The sequence below is a fragment of the Colletotrichum siamense genome, assembly GCF_013390195.1.
Source record: "Colletotrichum siamense strain Cg363 chromosome Unknown KSG_Cg363_contig04, whole genome shotgun sequence".
In the NCBI taxonomy this organism is placed as follows: Eukaryota; Fungi; Ascomycota; class Sordariomycetes; order Glomerellales; family Glomerellaceae; genus Colletotrichum; species Colletotrichum siamense.
Window position 1 is genome coordinate 1,796,228 of NW_023501017.1, and position 17,989 is coordinate 1,814,216.

General features: G+C 57.2%; 5 protein-coding genes across 5 annotated transcripts; 1 reads left to right on the top strand and 4 right to left on the bottom strand.

The window, feature by feature from the left end:
• Window positions 1-3,732: 3,732 nt before the first annotated feature.
• CGCS363_v006430 (uncharacterized protein) lies at window positions 3,733-5,604 on the bottom strand (the record flags this gene model as incomplete). Its single annotated transcript, XM_036638279.1, has 1 exon — window positions 3,733-5,604. One exon carries the CDS (start codon window positions 5,602-5,604, stop codon window positions 3,733-3,735), a length of 1,872 nt encoding a protein of 623 aa, XP_036495661.1.
• A 302-nt stretch (window positions 5,605-5,906) lies between these two features.
• On the bottom strand, window positions 5,907-7,463 carry SEO1-5 (putative transporter SEO1; the record flags this gene model as incomplete). Its single annotated transcript, XM_036638280.1, has 2 exons — window positions 5,907-7,164; window positions 7,213-7,463. The coding sequence occupies 2 exons, from the start codon at window positions 7,461-7,463 to the stop codon at window positions 5,907-5,909; spliced, it is 1,509 nt and encodes a 502-aa protein (XP_036496259.1).
• Window positions 7,464-8,086: 623 nt separating this feature from the next.
• CGCS363_v006432 (uncharacterized protein) lies at window positions 8,087-9,190 on the bottom strand (the record flags this gene model as incomplete). The annotated part of the gene is made up of 2 exons (XM_036638281.1): window positions 8,087-8,642; window positions 8,694-9,190. 2 exons carry the CDS (start codon window positions 9,188-9,190, stop codon window positions 8,087-8,089), a joined length of 1,053 nt encoding a protein of 350 aa, XP_036496261.1.
• A 592-nt stretch (window positions 9,191-9,782) lies between these two features.
• CGCS363_v006433 (uncharacterized protein) lies at window positions 9,783-10,945 on the top strand (the record flags this gene model as incomplete). Its single annotated transcript, XM_036638282.1, has 2 exons — window positions 9,783-10,146; window positions 10,227-10,945. 2 exons carry the CDS (start codon window positions 9,783-9,785, stop codon window positions 10,943-10,945), a joined length of 1,083 nt encoding a protein of 360 aa, XP_036496260.1.
• An 85-nt stretch (window positions 10,946-11,030) lies between these two features.
• Window positions 11,031-14,372, bottom strand: lacC (putative beta-galactosidase C; the record flags this gene model as incomplete). Its single annotated transcript, XM_036638283.1, has 8 exons — window positions 11,031-12,973; window positions 13,021-13,135; window positions 13,187-13,564; window positions 13,621-13,773; window positions 13,830-13,971; window positions 14,036-14,079; window positions 14,132-14,180; window positions 14,236-14,372. 8 exons carry the CDS (start codon window positions 14,370-14,372, stop codon window positions 11,031-11,033), a joined length of 2,961 nt encoding a protein of 986 aa, XP_036496263.1.
• Window positions 14,373-17,989: the final 3,617 nt, after the last annotated feature.

Sequence of the window (17,989 nt, forward strand, 5' to 3'; positions counted from 1 at the left end):
CTTGTGTGCGCGCAACCCTGGCCGTTGAGTCAGTTAGTCATGTGTGTGTGTGTGTGTGTGTGCCGCCGTCCTCCGAACATGCGTCGATCAAACTGTGGGAAATCGGCCGGCCAGGTCCATTCCATCGCTGGCGCCGATTTGAACACAACCCACCGCAGGTCGCGGGCCCGATAAGGCTCAGCCCGCAGAACCTCAAGAGATTACAGATGCGCAGCCGGCGTCTGTGGTTGGGACGAAGAAGCGGACTTGAACCTGTTCGCAGTGAGCTGACTCGACACCGCGCGCACAACATCGTTCTCCGGCCAAGCTTTTGTCGGAAAAGCCGAGTCACGCACATGTCTTCCAAGCATGCACATAACGATGACGATGTCCAATATAACCTGCAGCGGGACACATGCATACACACACGCACGCACACGGCTTCGAACCAGATGGGTGTGTCTTGATGTCGCTTGTTCAGTCTCAGATCGAGACATGGCATGAAGTCGGCGGATGAGCCCAACGGAGAGCACCCGGGGGAAGGTAGGCGTGGGCACAGGGTCGGCAACTCGGTGACCGAATCCGAACTCTGTCGCATTCGAGAGGCGAGGAACGCGCAGAAGAGAAAGACACATATTAACCCCTTCACCGATACTGTGATTGGGGAGCCTGAAGTTGCATCTACCGCTGCAACGTGCTCTCCACGACGACTGGAAGACCGCGGATGAATTCCCAAAGTCCCCCAAGTTTGAGATCTATGCGTCGTGCAACACCCGGAAACATGGTTGCTTGTTCATTCCAAATCGAAAATGTCGGGAAAGGCTGGGGCCCATGCAAAAAAGCCCAGCGTTGCGCGATCTGTGATCTCGTCGTCCCTCCCTTCCCCCCCGTCCCATCCCCATCCCCCTACCCCACTGATGGGAAGTGTTTCACACTTATTTTCAAACATCCCCCAAGACGAGCATATCCTGGAGCAGCGTGTGTGTGTTGAAGAAAGAAGGGGAGAAGACTCGCTTCTGGATCCAATCCAGGGCCCGGCTGCTCGCCGAGGTTCTGCCCCGAGACTGGGCTCCACGGGACGATCTTGCTCTCTTTCTCCAAGACGTCGTGTCACCGAAGGGGCGGGGTATCGTTGCGTCGTCCTGCCCGCCGCCGATTGATGACTGCAAGTGACCATCTCATCTTTTAGGGAAAAGGGACTTTTTGGAAGATCCGCTCCGTGTCAGAGAGATCAGGTCGTTGGAGCGGCGCGCGCGCCCGCTGCTTTGGATCAGACGACGTTGCTGATCCAACGCAACCAAACCCTTCGTCCCGCACAGACGGATGCTTGTGGACGCGCTCTTGTCGAATCGAACGACTTTAGACTCATGCCTTTTCTGTCAAACTTGTCAACCATTAAAAGAAGGAACCCACAGACATAAACTGCCCGGCCGGCCGGTGGCGACTTGTGTGTTTGTGCGTTTGTTGCAACCCATGTGCAGCCTACCTTACCTATCTCACAAAAGAAGAAAGTAAAAAAGAGGTCATAGCTGCGCCGCAATAACGATTGCCATTTCTACATGGGACGGATACACATTACGGATTTGTTTCAGACGTCTGTGCTTAACTCGTGAAGAAGGAAAGCTGGAATCCCAAGGAGGGGACAAATCCGAGAAAGGGCCCCCGCCCAAAATGTCACCACACCGGTATGCAAGGCGAGCAAGAGAGAGAAGGAGAAAACGATGGGCCGGGCGCGATTTGGGACGGCCCTTTCGGAAAGCTGAGCCTTCTTGTTGTTACTGGGGGGCCTAAGAGGGTGTGACCTTCGATGGATGGAGGGGGGAGGGTATATCAGACGTCCCTCATTACGATTCTTCCCACACCGGCGAGAGCGTTCCTGTTGCAACAATGTCAACTCCCCGCCCTGCCGCATCGCAAGCAACCGTAGGGTCTCCACCGGGTTGACACCGTGACCCGGCTTCGGCCAAATCGCCGTCGGGGCTAAGCCTTCCCAGCAGCAAATCCAAGTTCAGGGTCCGTAAGGTGTGCCGCCTTTTGGGGGGGAGGGGCAAAGAAAGGCACACACACACAGAGGAAGAGAGAGGTCGCCGACTCGCGGCTGGCTTTTCCGACTTTCCCAGTGCCTGTCTGTCGATCAATTATCACGAGGGAAAGAGAGAGAGAGGGGGGGAGAGACGGAGGGTTTCGTTTGGCGGGCGGGCATTTGGGGCAGCGAACGGCCTCTCCCTCTCCACACCGGGAGGAGGGAAGGCGCCGCTTGGGGTGTATCCCCTCTATCTATCTCCATCACTCGTATGACGAATTGTTGGCCGCCGGATCGCATTTCTTGGTTGTGACGCCGCCGGGGCGACTCGCAACTGGGGCTGGCTGGCTGGGCCGGGGAGGGTATTTCGTTTCAAGCCCACACCTGCGCTCCGCTCTCGAAGTCATGTTGGCGGTGGGTGCTTGCTGCGCGTGCTTCGTGCTTTTGGCTGCTGCACCTAGCATGACTCTCTGCTGCTGCTGCTGCTTCTCTCTTGCATGTGGTTCCGGAGAGAGCGCGCGCGGGCGGCGCCCACTCACACACACACACAATCTGTCTGTCTTGCATGCGAGCAATCCGGGTAACGGCGCAAGGACCCTAAACCGACATGTTTAATCGATTTGAATTGTGGGTCTAATCCCTTCTGACCAATCGAATTGCACCGCTTCGCAACGCACAACCTCATATCCCACAACATCGTGGGTTTCATTCAACAACGGCCTCATGGCGCAACGGTAGCGCGTTCGACTCCAGATCCGGTCCTGCGACCGTATCTGATATGATATCGAAAGGTTATCCGTTCAAATCGGGTTGGGGTCATGTAGAAGAGCGTCTGATCGTTCAAATCACTCTTTTTGGTCTCGTCGTTGAGTTTTGCGAAGTTGGTAGTTTGTGGTTTGTGGTGGTGATGTTCGCACATAGTCCGCGCGACGTGTGTGTGGCAGGGGCGGACGCGGGACTCTTTCTGACTTTATGGGAGTGTCTTGCCATTGTTTCCGGTTATGAAAAAAAGACGGAAACAAGAGGAGAGCGCGTGCTGGTTGCTGGAGAGTTGCTCAAAGAGGACGGCTTTCTTGGTGAACATGATGATGCTGATGTTCAGCAGCAAGCGAAGTCTCCCTGTCTTCGAGCCTATACTAACTCTATTCCGCCTGACCGTTTCCCTTTCTGTGAATTGGATCCAATCGTTTCAAATGGCGCTGATGCCCTCTCAATTTCTACTTATGCATCCTTCTCAAGAGATGCCACAACAACATAATTCGTCCTTGATTGTTTACGCATCAAGCAGAACCGCCATGTCCTAACTCATTCATCACAAAGAACGACATGATTTGGCCTACGTCGCACATTGTTTATTGTATGCCTGACCAAAACATTGTTTGATCCGGGGCGGAAAATTTCACCACCAAACCGAGTTGGCATCAACGATTTCAGAGACAGCGAACCCAGGATACCCTCCAGCTCAAGCACTCAGTCACAACTGTCCAGTCCACTAGGTAGATAGCTGAAGCTTCTCTGCAAACTCTCTCTGGCCCAATGGCCTGTGGCAAGTTTTCTGAAGGCATCACATGGCAAAGCTGAAGGACAAGGACAGAGTGAGAGACCAAGACGCTATTCCATTCTGTCTAACACTAGACAAGAGTATACTCGCTACTTATTCATCGCTCTTGCTTCCCTGCTTCCTTGCAGAGACATGCACTTCCCAACAGAAGTCCTGGACAACTTCATCGCTAACGGCGACAGCTCATGACAGTCATGCAAATCCAGGCAGTAGCTACGAGACCAAAGATTACATTCCCAGTGGTCCCAAGGGGCCCAGGTCCAGGTTCTTCGTTGGTCTGAGGGCCCCGACGTCCAGCACCGTCGTCCGTCGTCGTCGTCGTCCGAGGGATCCGACATCCAGCATCGTCGTCCGTTGGCGTCGTCCTCTCCGCTGTCGTCGTCTCCTCCGTCGTCTGTCGGTAGCCCACTTGACTCGAGCGTGGAGATGGCGTCATTGGCTGATATGAGGGCCTTCGTGACGAGCTCTGGGCATCGGGTGGCCCTGCGGGCGCCTCTGATCCTCGCAGACGTTGCTGTTCAACTGGCATGCACGCAGGCGGGGGCGGCAAGACGTCGTGAGGAATGGCACTCGGGGGCAGCTGCCCCTGGTGTGTAGGAGGGAAGATCCCGTTGTTCCGTGCGTTACTTGCGTCCTCCCATCGTCTCATGGTGTTCTCCATGTTGCGAACAGAAGCCCCTATATACGCTACCTCACCGGCCATAGCAGTAACGTTATGCAGCATGATCCTCTCGAAGTTGGTCAGATGCTCTTCTTCTTCTTCGTTTAAGTACCGAAGCCGCATTGAGCTTGAGTCGTGAGCTGGGCCATAATAGAATCCGTCGCGGTCTTCGTCGTCGTAGATTGCGTATTCTGCACTTGACCTAGTACGAGCAGGGGACTCGTCCGGGGACGGATAGCGGTCTCGAGCCCACGTATTCTGCGGTACAGAAGCTAAGCCAACCCATGGAGAGAAAGGCACAGGTTGTTTGACAGTCTCTTGGCCTTGGAAATAAGCTCTTTTCTTGCTCTTGCGGTCGGGAGAGGCTGGGGCATCCCATGGAGAGCAAGGCGCAGGTTGTTTGGCTGTGTTTTGGTCTTTGAGGTAGACTCTTTTCTTGCCTTTGAGGTCGAGCTGGACTCTTTGCTCGTTCTTGAGGTTGGAGTGGACTCTTTTGTGGCCTTTGAGGCCTTTGAGGTAGGGCTGAGAAACGACGGGCTGACCGAAGTGCTCCCGGATGTACTGACGGGTGAACTGGGGGTTTTCGGAGGGATCCTCGTCGGGCACGTCTTGATGAGGTGTGTCTGGACGGGGCGCAGCTGGACGAGGCTTATCTGGGGGAGGCACATCTGGACGAGAAGTGTCCGGACGGGTCTTGTCCTTGCGCATGCCCCTATCGTTGTTGTCATCTTCGTTGTCGTACTTTTTCTTGCTCTTGCGGTCGTCCTCGCACCTGCCGTTGCTCTTGCCATTGCTCTTGCCATTGCTCTTGCCGTTGCTCTTGCCGTTACTCTTGCCCTTGCCGTCCTTGTCTATGCCCACTACCGTCGAGGCCTCACTGGCGTCAGACGAGTCGTCAGAGGAAAGGTAAGTTGTGTTTGCGGGGTCTTTTAGGCTGTTGAGGTCAACAAGCTCCAGGCGAGTGGGCTTAATATGGGCAATGTAGCCTTGGAATTTCTGGTTGTCCTGGCCGCTGCCCGCCGGTAATAGTTCCACGAAGAGGGCATGAGACTGGGTTGCAGACGTGTTTGCAGCTGTGCCTTGAGAAGGGCTATACAAGGTTGCAAATTGAGGCCGAGGCGGCGGTGGAGGCGCAGGGTATGTGGCATACTGTGGGTTTTGCACACCATTTGAAGTACTTTCGGTGGGTGAAGACACGCGAATGCTCCGGGGTATCTGGGGTGTGGGAGAGCCGCCGTTCACTAATGGTCTTGACGAGCGATGGCCTTGTGCCGCAGCCTCTTGATCTTGACTAGGGGGCTGCTGGACGGCATCCTCTCGAGCGGGCGGCTGGGCGACAGTAGAGCTTGAGCGCTCGTCATCGACGGTTGAATGAGGCATCTTGTGGATGTTACGATGTGATGAATGTGATAGTGGGATGTATTTAGAATGTCTTTGTCGTCGAAGAAAACGTGTTCCAATGTTGGTTGGGCTGACGTTGATGTTTAAAAAACGAGGAACGAGGGTCAGGGACAAGGACGGCATATTATAAGGACGACAGAGGACGACAGAGGACGACAACAGCAAGGACAGGAACAACGAGAACAGGAACAGCAGGGGCAGTAGCGACAATATGACGCGGAGAAGGCACGTTTGCTCATCAGATGAATTTCCCGACTCTTTCCACTACACAAGTCTCTTCATCAAACACTGCTCTTGCCTTTTACACCATCTTCTTCCTCCCTCCTGATGTCTTCCTCACCCCTTCCCCTTTCCACCCGACCGCGGTCCCTCCTGACCAAGAACCAGATCGCCCCAGTCAGAAAGAACTGAACAACCATCGTGCCCACGACGCTCCTGAACCCGCGGCGGAAGTACGGCGCCTCGACGGCAGGAAATTGCAGCAGCTGCGCCCAGGCGACAATGGCCTGCCCGATTGCGTTCATCGACGCCGTGACGATTGCTCTCTCCTCCGCGTCACCTGCCATCGTCACCGTCGCCCACGCTATCGTCAGCGAAGGAATCGCGCCCTCGAAGCCGTTCAGCATAAAGGCCGCCAACCGCCCGCCCTCGCCGACATTCCACGCCACCAGCATCACCACGCCAATCAACGACGGCACCGTCGCGGCAATGGACAGCCCTGCATACCAGCCGGTGCGGTCGGCGAGCGCACCCGCGGCGAAGGCGCAGACGATGGAGATGGCCGTCGCGACCGTCGGGAGCGTGTTGATGCGCGTGACGGAGTACGTCTCGGGGAAGGCCTTGAGGTAGAGCGAGAAGGGGGACCCGCTGGGCTGGAGGTTCTCGTTCATGATTGTCCACTGCGCCACGAAGAGGTACCAGTGCCAGCGGGTGAAGACTCTTTTGAAGATGTCGCGCGAGACCTTTAGTTGGGGCGGCGCCGTGAGGCCTTCGAGACGCTTCTGCGCGAGGGCGTACTGGCGTGCGGGCAGCAGCTTCGGCCGCGAGCGGGAGGGCACGTCGGGGAAGACGAAGAAGCCGATCAGGGCGATGGGGATGGTGATGACGGCGTCGACGATGAAGAGCCAGCGCCAGCCGACGAGGCCGTGGACGTGGTGCAGGTTCGTGTAGGCGGCCGCTTGGAGGTAGCCCGCGAACATGGTTCCCAGCGGCGCCGCGATGTAGAACAGGGCGACTCTGCGGCCGATCTCTGAAGATTTGTACCAGCTTCCGATCACGTAGATTATTCCAGTGAATGACGAGCTCTCGAATAGGCCTGTGAAGAAGCGCATAGCGTAGATCGTCTGCACGTTCTGGGCCCACGCAAGACCGAAAGTCGACAGACCCCAGCCGATTTCGAGGACTGGCAGGACGATGTTGATGGGGTAGCGGGTCAGATAGTAGCACGCCGGGATCATGGAGGTGCAGTACGAGGACCAGAAGACAATGGTCATGTAGTTGAGCTCGTTGCCGACGAGGTTGAGGTCCTCTTTCATGCCGCTGTCCTAGTGAGCTTAGGAGACTGTCAGTGGGAGCAGAGCAACATACCTGACGTAGGCATTGGTCAGGGATGACTGGTCAAGATACTTGGTGAAGAAGCAAAGACAGCCAAAGATCAGGATCAACAAATCCAGCCGCAGGACGAGGTTCTTCTCCTCGCTTGGCGTGTCGCGCGAATACCATCGGAGTGCCGTCATGAGGCGAATCCACGGGCCTTCACGAGAGGACTCCCGAGGTTCCTCGATGATATCAGCCGGGCCATCAGCCACGGCTGGCGACTTTTCCGTCAGCGCAACCATTGTAACAGTCGGCGCCTGGGTTGAGCTCAAGGTTACTGTCAGGCTAACCGCAAAACATCATGGGGCATCACATTTATATCAATACCGTGGAAATGAAGAAAAAGTTCATCAGCCATATTGATAACGAAGAACGACCAACTCGCACATCGGCAAAGAAGCTCGTTTCCCCATTCGGCCAACATCCGCAGCGATGGTTGGACGACGCGATGGCGCAATCGCTGCCCACTATGATAGCACATGGCATCTCCATCCGAGTCTCCCAATGAGACATCACCGTTGCGTAGTATCCTGCAAAACCGCGGTGTGGGTCTGTGATAAAAGACCCTGACATTCGGAGGCTGTCCACTTAACCAGTGCTAAGCTTTTCAGGCGCCGGGAACCGGTGGGATGGGTCACGAACTCATTCAACGTAGTGCTTACTTTTGGCCTTGAATTGTTCTGTTGGCTGAGATATATCCTACGAGAAAAGAAAGCGAGTCACAAAGCCGTCCTGACGGGAAACAGTCTCATTAGTAGTACTCATTGCCTCGCTGGAGCCCCTAAATCCAAACTTTTGTATAATTCAGCCTCTCCGGGTCAATCTTTCAGTTACTCCCCCATTCACTCCATTAAGCGCCGTAACCTCATCTCCGCCTCTTATCCTTCACCTTCTTATCCGTCTGCTGCGTCGTGCCGACCAAAAACCCCTTCTTCACTCCCACGGCCGTCCTGCCGCGCGCCAGCATCGCCTTCTTAGTGCCGATGGAGTACTTGTGCGACTTGGGCGCGAGCCTCTGGTCCTCCTGCTTCACCACCCGGAACACGGTCGACCCCACGACCTCGTCCTTGGGGCCGCGGCCCTCGCGGGAAATCTGCGCCTTGGCGGTGTTGAGCTTGCGCGCCTTGCGGGGCTGACCCTCGGCGCCGTCCTCGCCGTCGTCTTCCGAGTCGGACTCGAGGAATTCGGCCGGGAGCTCGGCCGGCAGATCGAGTCTCCGGCGGGTAAGCTTCTTGGGCGCCGCCGCGTCAGCCTGCTCTGCGTCCGCCAAGTCCTCAGCCTCCGCTGCGGCGGTCTCCATCTCCTCGTCCTCGTCGTTTGCCTTCTCCGCGGGCGCGGGCTTCTGGGCCTTGCGGACTGCAGCCTGTTCCTGAAGGCGGGTGTTGCGCTCCTGGCGCTTGCGCTTTTGAGCAGCGGCTTGTCTGCGAGACGGTTAGTTTTTGAAAAGTGGTCAGGTCACTCGTGCAACGTACTCTGCGATGGCCTTGTTGGCAGCTTGAGCGGACTTCTTCGCCTGCACCGCAGCCTTGCTCGTCGAAACAGCCTCGGGGGCCTCGTCCGAGTCTGAATCGTCCGCCGCCTCAGCAGCCGGCGCCTCCTCCTTCTCCTCCGCCTCCTGCTCCTCCTCGTTCACGGGCTCTGGCGACTCCTCCGAGTCATTGATGACCCTGTCCTCCACCTCCGGCGCCGGCTGCTCAGGCCCTGTGATGATGGACGGCTCCTGGATGTCGCCGCTCTTGGACGGGGTCAAGTCCGCTTTCAGCTCCACCACGAGAGACGACTTCTTTTTTGACGACGGCCGGGCGCTCTCATCCTTCTTGGCGGAGCCCTTCTTGGGGGTGGCTCTGGGTGTGGACTTGGGTGTGCCCTTGGGGGTTGCGTCCTTTGAGCGGACGGGCAGCTTCTTTGGTGTGGTGATTTCTCCGGGCGACTCGACTCCCGAGCGCAGCATGTTCCGGGTGGTGACCATTGTGAATGAGAGACCGGCAGGTCGTATGGCTTCCCGCGGGGGGGAGGTGGCAAACCGTGTTTCAATGCGATCGCAGGGCGGGATTATTTATTCCGGCAGTTTTTCGCAGGGCTTCCGTATGAGTGCACAAAGCGAAACGCCTCGGGTCCCTGGCGACGGATGAGTGTGTGAGTTCGATGGTGTTGATGAGTGAGGACCGAAAAGTCTAGGAGGAAGGGTGCAGTCGCAACTTTTTTTCGAGGTGGGGCAAACCATCAAACAGACGATGTGTGATTGGCTGTAAAATTCCGACCCACTTCACTCATCGTGAACCTCAGTCGAGCTTCCTACATCGTAGCTTCATCTGAGCACCACTGCGCCGAGGGCACCCACGACCGCATGAGCTGACTCGGGCGACCAGCTTCTTTGAATCTGTCATTGAGATTCTGAGCGAGGTAGACGATCAAGGCAGTCTCAATGTAGCAGGCTTGCCGCCTCAATTGATCTACACTAGAACCCCGAATTTCATCCTCTCGGCCCGCTCAGATGCTATCGATAGACCATCATTAATCACACACTCATCGCGCCACTTTCACACACTTCATCCTTCACCATGTTTCGCCTCGCGAGAGCTCATGTCTCTCACGCTCGGCCTCTCATGGCCGGCGTTCTCCCCCGGCCATCGCCAGCTCTCAGCCCTCCACCAGCCGTCGCGACGAGCATAAGAACCATTCAACGGGCATCAACCGGACATCGCAAAGCCCGTCCAGACCCTAACCTAAGAGACGAGAGAGCGCCCATAAAGATCCAAACAGTGACAATACCCAAACGCTCCAGCGCTCTCTTCCGCATGCTGTGGAAGACGCTGGAAATCCCCGACGGCGACCCCGAGCAGACATACAAAATATACAGCGCCTACCTGTCGGGTCTCGCCCAACGCAGGGAAAACAAGAATTGGGAGTCCAATTTCCTTGGACGTGAGTCAGCTTTGCTACATGACCCGTTCTGATTCCCCTTCGATATCCAAAACACATTTGCTGACCTGCCTCCGCCACAGAGACAAGGGCAAACGGCGCCGACCTCCACACCCTGGCCCTCTTGATCCTGGACTTTCCCAACATGCGCGAGGAGGAGAAGGACCTCTTCTTCCACGTCCTAAACACGGCTTCCGGCATCGGGTACGACGCCTCGGCCCTGTCCCTCGGCCGGACCCTCATCCACAACAGCGTGCCCACGACCTCCCCGTACTCCTACTGGGCGCCCCAATGGGGCCACATGCGCGATCACGTCGACTACCTCATCAAGCTCGGCCGCGACGCCAACGCCGTCGTCCTAGAGGGCATGCTGGCCCTCAGCCGCAAGACCGAGGAGCACGACAAAAAGGCCCTCGACGCATTCAAGCGCGCGCGCGTGCTCGGCGACGAGATGACGTACTTCGACTGGGAGGCGGGCTGTCTCACGGGCATGGCCGAGGCGTACAAGCGTCTTAAAAGGATGCATAAGGCCCATGACACGTACCGGCTGCTGGCGGACAAGGGTTACGCGGATGGGGTGTATGAGCTGGCCATGTCGGCCCCGAAAAGCAGTGACTATCTCTCTCGCCTGACCAGGGCGGCCGTCTCTGGATACAGAAAGGCTTTTCAGCCTCTTATGACCGAGCATCTGAGGCTGTCAGACGAGTACAGGAAGAAGGGCGACAAAAAAAACGCGGAAGAGCAACTGTTTTGGGCGGCGGAATATGGAAATATTCTCAAATATAGGAGGACTGTGAAATAGAACAAAATGTATTACTACACGAACTGCGACGCCATTTTCTCTCTTCTTCTTCTTCCTCTTCCTTTTCTATCTAGGTACATCCCACTCAGGCGTACTCCGCCCGATCCTCCCAGCCGGGCTGCAGGTAGCTCCAGTCGCGGTTGAACTTGAAGTCCGTCTGGTACTGTCCGTACTGCACCAGCTTCAGCCCGTCCAGCTTCGCCCCGGCGTCCGTCTGCGCCCACAGGCTCACGGCGATGGTGTTGCGGCCGCGGTTGTTGATCACGCCGGGCGGCACGGGGAACCGCGTCTGCGGGCCGATGTGCGGCACGTACTTGCCGTACTGGTAGCCGTTGATCCAGAACATGACGCGCGCCGTCGTGCCCGCGGGCGCAGAGAACTCGACGCCGAGCGGCGCGTCGAGGTCCGAGTCGATGTTGAGCGTGAAGGTCGTGACGTAGAAGGCGATGCCCGCGCCGGAGAGGCCGTCGAGCGGGGATTTGGACGCCCAGGATGAGCCCGAGGGCGTGAAGCCTGGGAGGTGCCAGCCGAGACGCTCCGGGTGGAGGCCGCCCTCGTTCATGGGGCCGCGGACGGGGTCGATGTTGGCCTCACCGCCCGCCGCGCCGGCGAGCTTCCACTGCTTGAAGCCGGTGGCCGTGCGGGTGCTTCCCGGCTGGAGCTGGGCGCCGAGAATGCCGCGCGGGTTGTTGATGCCCTGGCCGGTGGAGGCCTGGTCGTGGCCGTGGTAGTCGACGACGACGGTGAGGACGTTATCCGTCGCGCGGAGGGCGGCGCGCGGCAGGGCGAGGGTCTTGTTGGTGGTCGTGGCGGAGGCGGACCCGACGTCGCCTCCGATGGGCTGGCCGTTGAGCCAGGCGGACCAGCCGAAGGCCAGGCCGCCCGAGGCGGTGATGTTGACGGACGTGGCGTTGGCGCCGTCGAAGTAGCCGCGGTAGATCTTGGCGCCGGAGTAGAAGCCGTAGTCGGAGCTGTAGAGGACGGGCAGGGTGACGGGGGCGTAGGGGCTGGGCGTGGTGGTCTTGTTGCAGACGACCCAGCGGGAGTCGTCGTAGTCGCGGGCCGCCTCGGGGAGGGCGTCGGCGGAGCGCCAGTTCTTGAGCTCCGGCAGGGCGACGGTGCGGTCCTCGGCGCCGGGGATGGTGGCGGTGAAGGAGCCGTAGGCGGTCTTGGTCGCCGGCAGGCGTATGCCGTTCCAGTCGATGGTCTCGATGGGCTTGTCGCCGACGTAGGCCTCGATGGTCGTGGCGCGGTCGTTGTCGCCGGAGACGTGGAGGACGCCGTGGGAGATGCTGGCGCTGCGGACGAGGTAGGGGCCGAGAACGAAGAGCTGCTCGTCGGGCTTGACGGTTGGGTTGCTCGTTGTGGCGGGAGCCCAGAAGCGCCAAGCCGTCTTCTGCTCGAGGAGGTATACGAGGACGCCGTTGGAGAACTTGACAGCCGTGGAACCGGCGACTTGTTTCCAAGTGAAGGCAGTGTGGTTTCCATTGCTGGTCTCCGTCACGTCGGTATCGCCGTGTACCTCGAAAGTGAGATTGCCCTCGTTCTTGAAAGCAAACTGTCCAGTCTGGCCTTCTTGCAGATAGAAGACAAGGACTTCGTTGTCAAAGACGCCGTAGGTGGCGACGTCGGCGGACGAGTACAGCAGAGTGTGCTTGCCGAAGGTGTAGTCCGAAACGAGAATCTTGCTCTGGCGGCCGTTGAGAGTGACACTAGGAACTGTGACCGCGCCGGCCGTCGTGTTTAGGGTGACGTCGAACTGGATCGGGGTCATGGACTTGGTGCTGGCCTGCTGCACGACGGTGAAGCCGGTCTGGGTATCGGGGTTCCGGAGGACCCAGCTGAAGGCGGACGTCGATGAGAGCTGGTACCCGGTGCCGTTGCCGACCATCTCGACCTTGAGAAGTTCGCTGGAGACTCTGGTGAAGAGACTGATGAGCTTCGTTTGGAAGAGCTTGCTCCACTGCTCTCGAGTCTCGCGAAGGGGGGCAGAGTAGTCGTAGGACGTGTAAACTTGGGGTGCAGCGGCTGCATGTCGTTAGATATGCCAAAAGCAGGCGAAGCATCCCACTTACAATGGCCCCAGTTGGTTCCTCCGTACGTCATGTACAGGCTGAGCAAAGTGACCCGCTGTCCAATGTTGTTCTTGTAGTAAACGTCCGCAAAGCCCGGATCATGCTCCGAGGCGCACTGCAAACGTCGTCAGCCATCTCCCGTCTCTACTCTGCTTCTTACACGCACCTGATCGTAAAAAGTCTGGCTCCCCCAGTTCGAGAACCAACCTCCCTCGAACTCGGCCAGGTAGCTCGGCTGGGTGAAGGAGTAGTTCTGGAACCACTGGAAGTACGTCCTCACCACGTTGAACCCGACCGTCGGGTCGGTACAGGACAGGCCGCCGGGATAGCTGTCGAGGCCGTAGACGTTGACGGCGCCGCCAACGTTGTTGTAGTCCGTCGACCACGAGCGCGAGCGCATGCCCTTCTCGTTGTGCGTGAGGGGGACGACGACGCCGGCGTCCTTGAAGGCCTTCTTGATCTGCTCCATGTACACGACCGCGGTGTTGTTCGCCTGGTAGACCGTCTCCTGGTACTCGTTCTCGACCTGGTTGAGGATCACGGGCTGTTTCTCAAGTCAGCCTCTGCCACCATCTCATCTTCTCCGTTGAAGCCACTTACACCGCCGTTGGTGATCTGGTTCGCGGCGATGATCTTGCCGACCTCGGTGATGAACGGCAACCAGCCCTTGTAGTAGTTCTCATCAGACGTCCTGATCTTGCCAAAGCGGCCGTCGGAGCCCCAGAGCGCGAGGCCGCCGCCGTTGGTCTCAGCCTTTGTGACGATCAGCAAAGGATTCTCGAGCATCAGGAGTTTGGCGTCTCTCTTACATTACAGTACGGGCCCGCGCGGGCAATCACGTATAGGCCCGCCGCCTTGCAGTCGTCGAACAGACGCTGGATATTCTTCCCGGCCGTCTCGAAGTCGAAGACGCCCTCGGAGGCGGAGTGGTAGGACCAGAAGAAGTAGATGCTTTTTGTTTCGTCTGTCAGTGTTGCACCCATTTGAGGGCTGACTTGCAAGACATTCTGCCTACCTCACGGTGTTGAAGCCATTGGCCTTGAATTTCTGCAAGACATCCTATAGACACTTAGTAGAAAGAACGATTGTAAGCAATAATTTCGTGACGTACGAGCCATAAGTCTGGGTTCGGCAACCGCTGGTAGTGAAACTCCGCAGAACTTTTCTCATCGTCAGCAATTGCTAAAAGTCCCCAATGGTAGGAGGGGCACTGACTAAATAAAGACCCTGGTGTTGTTCACCGACAGACTGTACTTGTCCCACGACACCACGTCCGTGAGGCCATTGTCAGTCGCAACGGCCCCGGAGACTAACAGCCAGACCAAGGCCGTCACCGCCCTGAAGAACCGCATGCTGGAATACCGTCAAAAAGTTGCCAATGTTCGCGCCCAGATCTTGGCAGGGTCGAAATCGCAATGGCTCGCGTCGGCATGAAGCAGCCAAGAGATCCCCCCTCAAGAATGGAACGCCAGATCGTAGTCTTTAAGAACAGAGCCTCACGTCAATCACAAGCATACAAGATCGCGCGCTATCGCGGGAAATGAGGCCGAGCACGACAGTTTCGTCATTCCAGCAATCAGGTTCACTGCCGTCTACCTCTCTTGCGGGGTAACCCAGTCTCTCGCCATATTGCCATTACGCGCTCGAGGCAGGTTTTTGGCGGGCCGAAAGGTGCAATTCTTCCGTTAGCTCACGTGTGAATTGACCAAACTATGGCCAGCGGCAAAAGGGCATGGTTTGCAAGGTCGAGCTGCCAGTTTGGGAGAGAGCCAGATGGAGATCTCGGCGTTATGGCAGCCGAGGGTTTGGGCTGGTTGTCCGCAGATTGCGGGGTTTGGGGAACTGTGATCACCTGGAGATCAGAGGGGCTGATAGGCGTGCCTGTCGGATGGCGAGCAGCCTACGTGCAGACAAGCTTTTTGGGGAACACGCCGATGCATCTTGGCCGATTCTTCCGTCCAAGACAAAACATGAAGTGATTTTATTCAAGTAGAGGAATGTTGTGCTGCATCTTGACTGCACATGCTGCTGCAAACCAGCCTCAGCTTTTCAAGTAGGTAAGCTTAAGTGCGGCCGGATTGCCGAAGCCGAAGGCAATGACTTGAGCGTTAATTTTGACGTCGAGTCCATCTCTGGTGTCAATGGACATTGCAACAATTCATGCTGACTGATGCAAAGGCCTCGAACCAGAATGTATTTCTTGAACCAAGATCAGGACCTGGGAATCAGTAAAACAAGCTCCAACATCGAAAAGCGGATTCCAGCACACTATCGGATACTAATTGACAGAGAGAGCGCGAGCGAAAACCTATATCCAACAATCTGCACTTCACAAGTCCATGCTCGCGGTTGAAGTGCCAGTAAGACCTTAGCTGTTGACTGCGCACCGGATGTCGACCATATCGTACGCTCATCGCGTCAGAAGGGGAAAGAGGAATGGAACCGAGAAACCTCCGTGACAATGACGACATCGGGACCGAGGCTATCACCAAGGACAACCTACCTGAAAGGTGACAAGACCGTTGAGTTCGAACACGAACGACTGCAAGCACACAATGGACGATGGGGTCCGGGGCTGATCCAACCCATCAGTCGGATCGAATCGCGCGACGTGCCTGTTGGAAGACGAAGACACCATTGAAGCTGCTCCAACGCGTCCCACGTAGCCCCGACCGTGATCTCGTACACGAGATGTTGCTAGCCAAGTCGATGCGGGCGTTAGAATCCTCAACATCCTCAATGACCTATCCGGAACGGAAGGTGGTGCTCGACGGTGAGAGTTGGCCTTTGCGTGACGCCGCCGGTGAACCTGAAGCTGGCGATAGAGAATGATAGCTGACGACATGGTCGCATCTCTGCAGGCGGAGTATTAATTCTGAGGTTGAAGGTGACCTTACCGGGACTCGTATAGACGATATCGCGACTCTCCTGTTTTCGAGGCTGTCCAGCCAAGACCCCACCAACACGAATTCAGCATCGAACCTGACTCAAACCGCCTGCTCGAGACGATCACTGGCAGCGCCGCGACGGCCTTTTGAGGTCGGTGAGGTCGGCGATGGACCATCAGCCCCATGTCCACAGTAGCCGGGCGACTGGTTCCTCCCAGGGCGCGCGCGCGCCCGTGTCAGGCCTGAATGTCGAAATCCGAACTCAGGTCTACGAGCTGGTCGACACTTGTCAACGAACCCAGCCATCCACGCTTCCTAGAAACTTGGTTGACTTTGTTGGTGAATCGATAGCGCCGAAGCTTCTATGAAACCCCTGAGCGAGGTTACATCTGGTACCAACCATCTTACCAGCGATTGCGGGCAATCTAGCAGAAACAGGGGCGAAATGCTCTCCCGGGGAGAGAGGCTGGACGTGCCGCTGAACAAGACCAGGGTAGGCGAAATACAAAGGGAAGCGAAATGCAACAGAAAAGGGTGCATTCAAGCCCCTTTCGAGCAATGATGGCACTTGGCAGGATGCCCCTCTCATCAAATTTTGCACATAGCAGAGGCGCTCAGTCGGTCAATTTTCTTTCCCTCACCCCGGATTCTCAAGCAGACCCTTGAATGCCGTGCGGGAGTCGGAGAATAACCCTCGACCACCAACCACCCTGGCCAACGACTTTGCAGCAGTAGCACCAACGCAGACAACGGGTGAAGTCGGCGACTACCTGGCGACGTTGTGCAGGTGCGACGTCGGCCTTGAAGATGGATGGGATCCTGGCGATCTGGACTTCTCGAGTCGTTGACCGAGAACAGTGGCAAGCTGGCGCCCTGGGCGTTGTGCCCGGTGCACGCACCTGGTTTGCTTCCGTGGGCAGCAGATCTTGGTGCGATGACGCTCGTGGCCGACAACGAGCCGGTGGCGGCCAGCACCGTGCGATGGCTGAGCAGCGAACAGCACAGACGTTGGCAACGTCCTGGCGCTGGCGCTGGCGCACCAGCAACAGCGACTGCCACTTCTTCATGGCCACCGTGAGGATCTACCCGACGGCTCTGCAGGTTACCGAGGTGTCCTTCAACTGTCTGTTGACGATCAGCTACACGCCTCGGACATCAGACCGATGAGTTGCACGGGTGACATCGTGACGGACGTCCATCAGCAGCCGGGAGGGAATGTCCAGACATAACCGTAAAAGCCAACTCATCCTGTCTCAAGAGGCAGGACACACACACGTTCTTAGCAGGGTGTCCAGTGAGAACTTCATGGAGCAGGGTCGATCGGTATGTGGCGTCGTCTAGAAGCCATCGTGCTTCGAAACGTTGTCCCGGCTATTTTGATTCGGCCGAGGAAAATGAAGGAGAACCAAAGACGGATTAGCTGGTCGCGAGACCCAACATGGTAGAAAACAGAAGAACAAAACGAAACAGGTGACCGAAAGCGCGCCGGAAGGCAGGCGTCCCACGTGTTGGGCGCGCGTTGACTGCCATCGTGCCGTTTCAGTTATTCCTGAAAGGACTGAAGGAGAGCAGAGACAGTGACATTGAGTGGTGACAAGCAACGTGAGGTCGCAGCGCTCGTCCGTTCTGAGCGCAGGTGGCTATCGGGCTAACCAGGCTTTGGCCATTCGGGGCGCCGACTAAGACGAAACTCTGGTGTTGGATTGCCGAGCGTTTCTTCCAATTTTGGCAACACTTTTTTGGCCTGACAGAACCGGAGCAATTGCACGACAGGATGGAGAAGCGGGTTGAAAGAGCAGAATTTTCTTTTTGTTTCACGGCCGTCAAACATGTGTGCGGGCTGACACGTTGCGAGTGGACCTGGAGAAGAGAGCCGTTCGCAGCGACGGCGTGCCATCTGCACCGAGGGTTCAATATCATCGCTGGTGCTTTGGCCATGGCGGGGATGGCCTCTCGAACCCCCAGAATGATACCGAGTCAGTAAGGCAAACTCTGTCTGTCTCTGCCTCCCTCTCTCGCCTTGGGCGAAGACCCAACCGCCTTCTGGTTCGTGCAGCTGGGGGGATCCTCTCGACTGACAG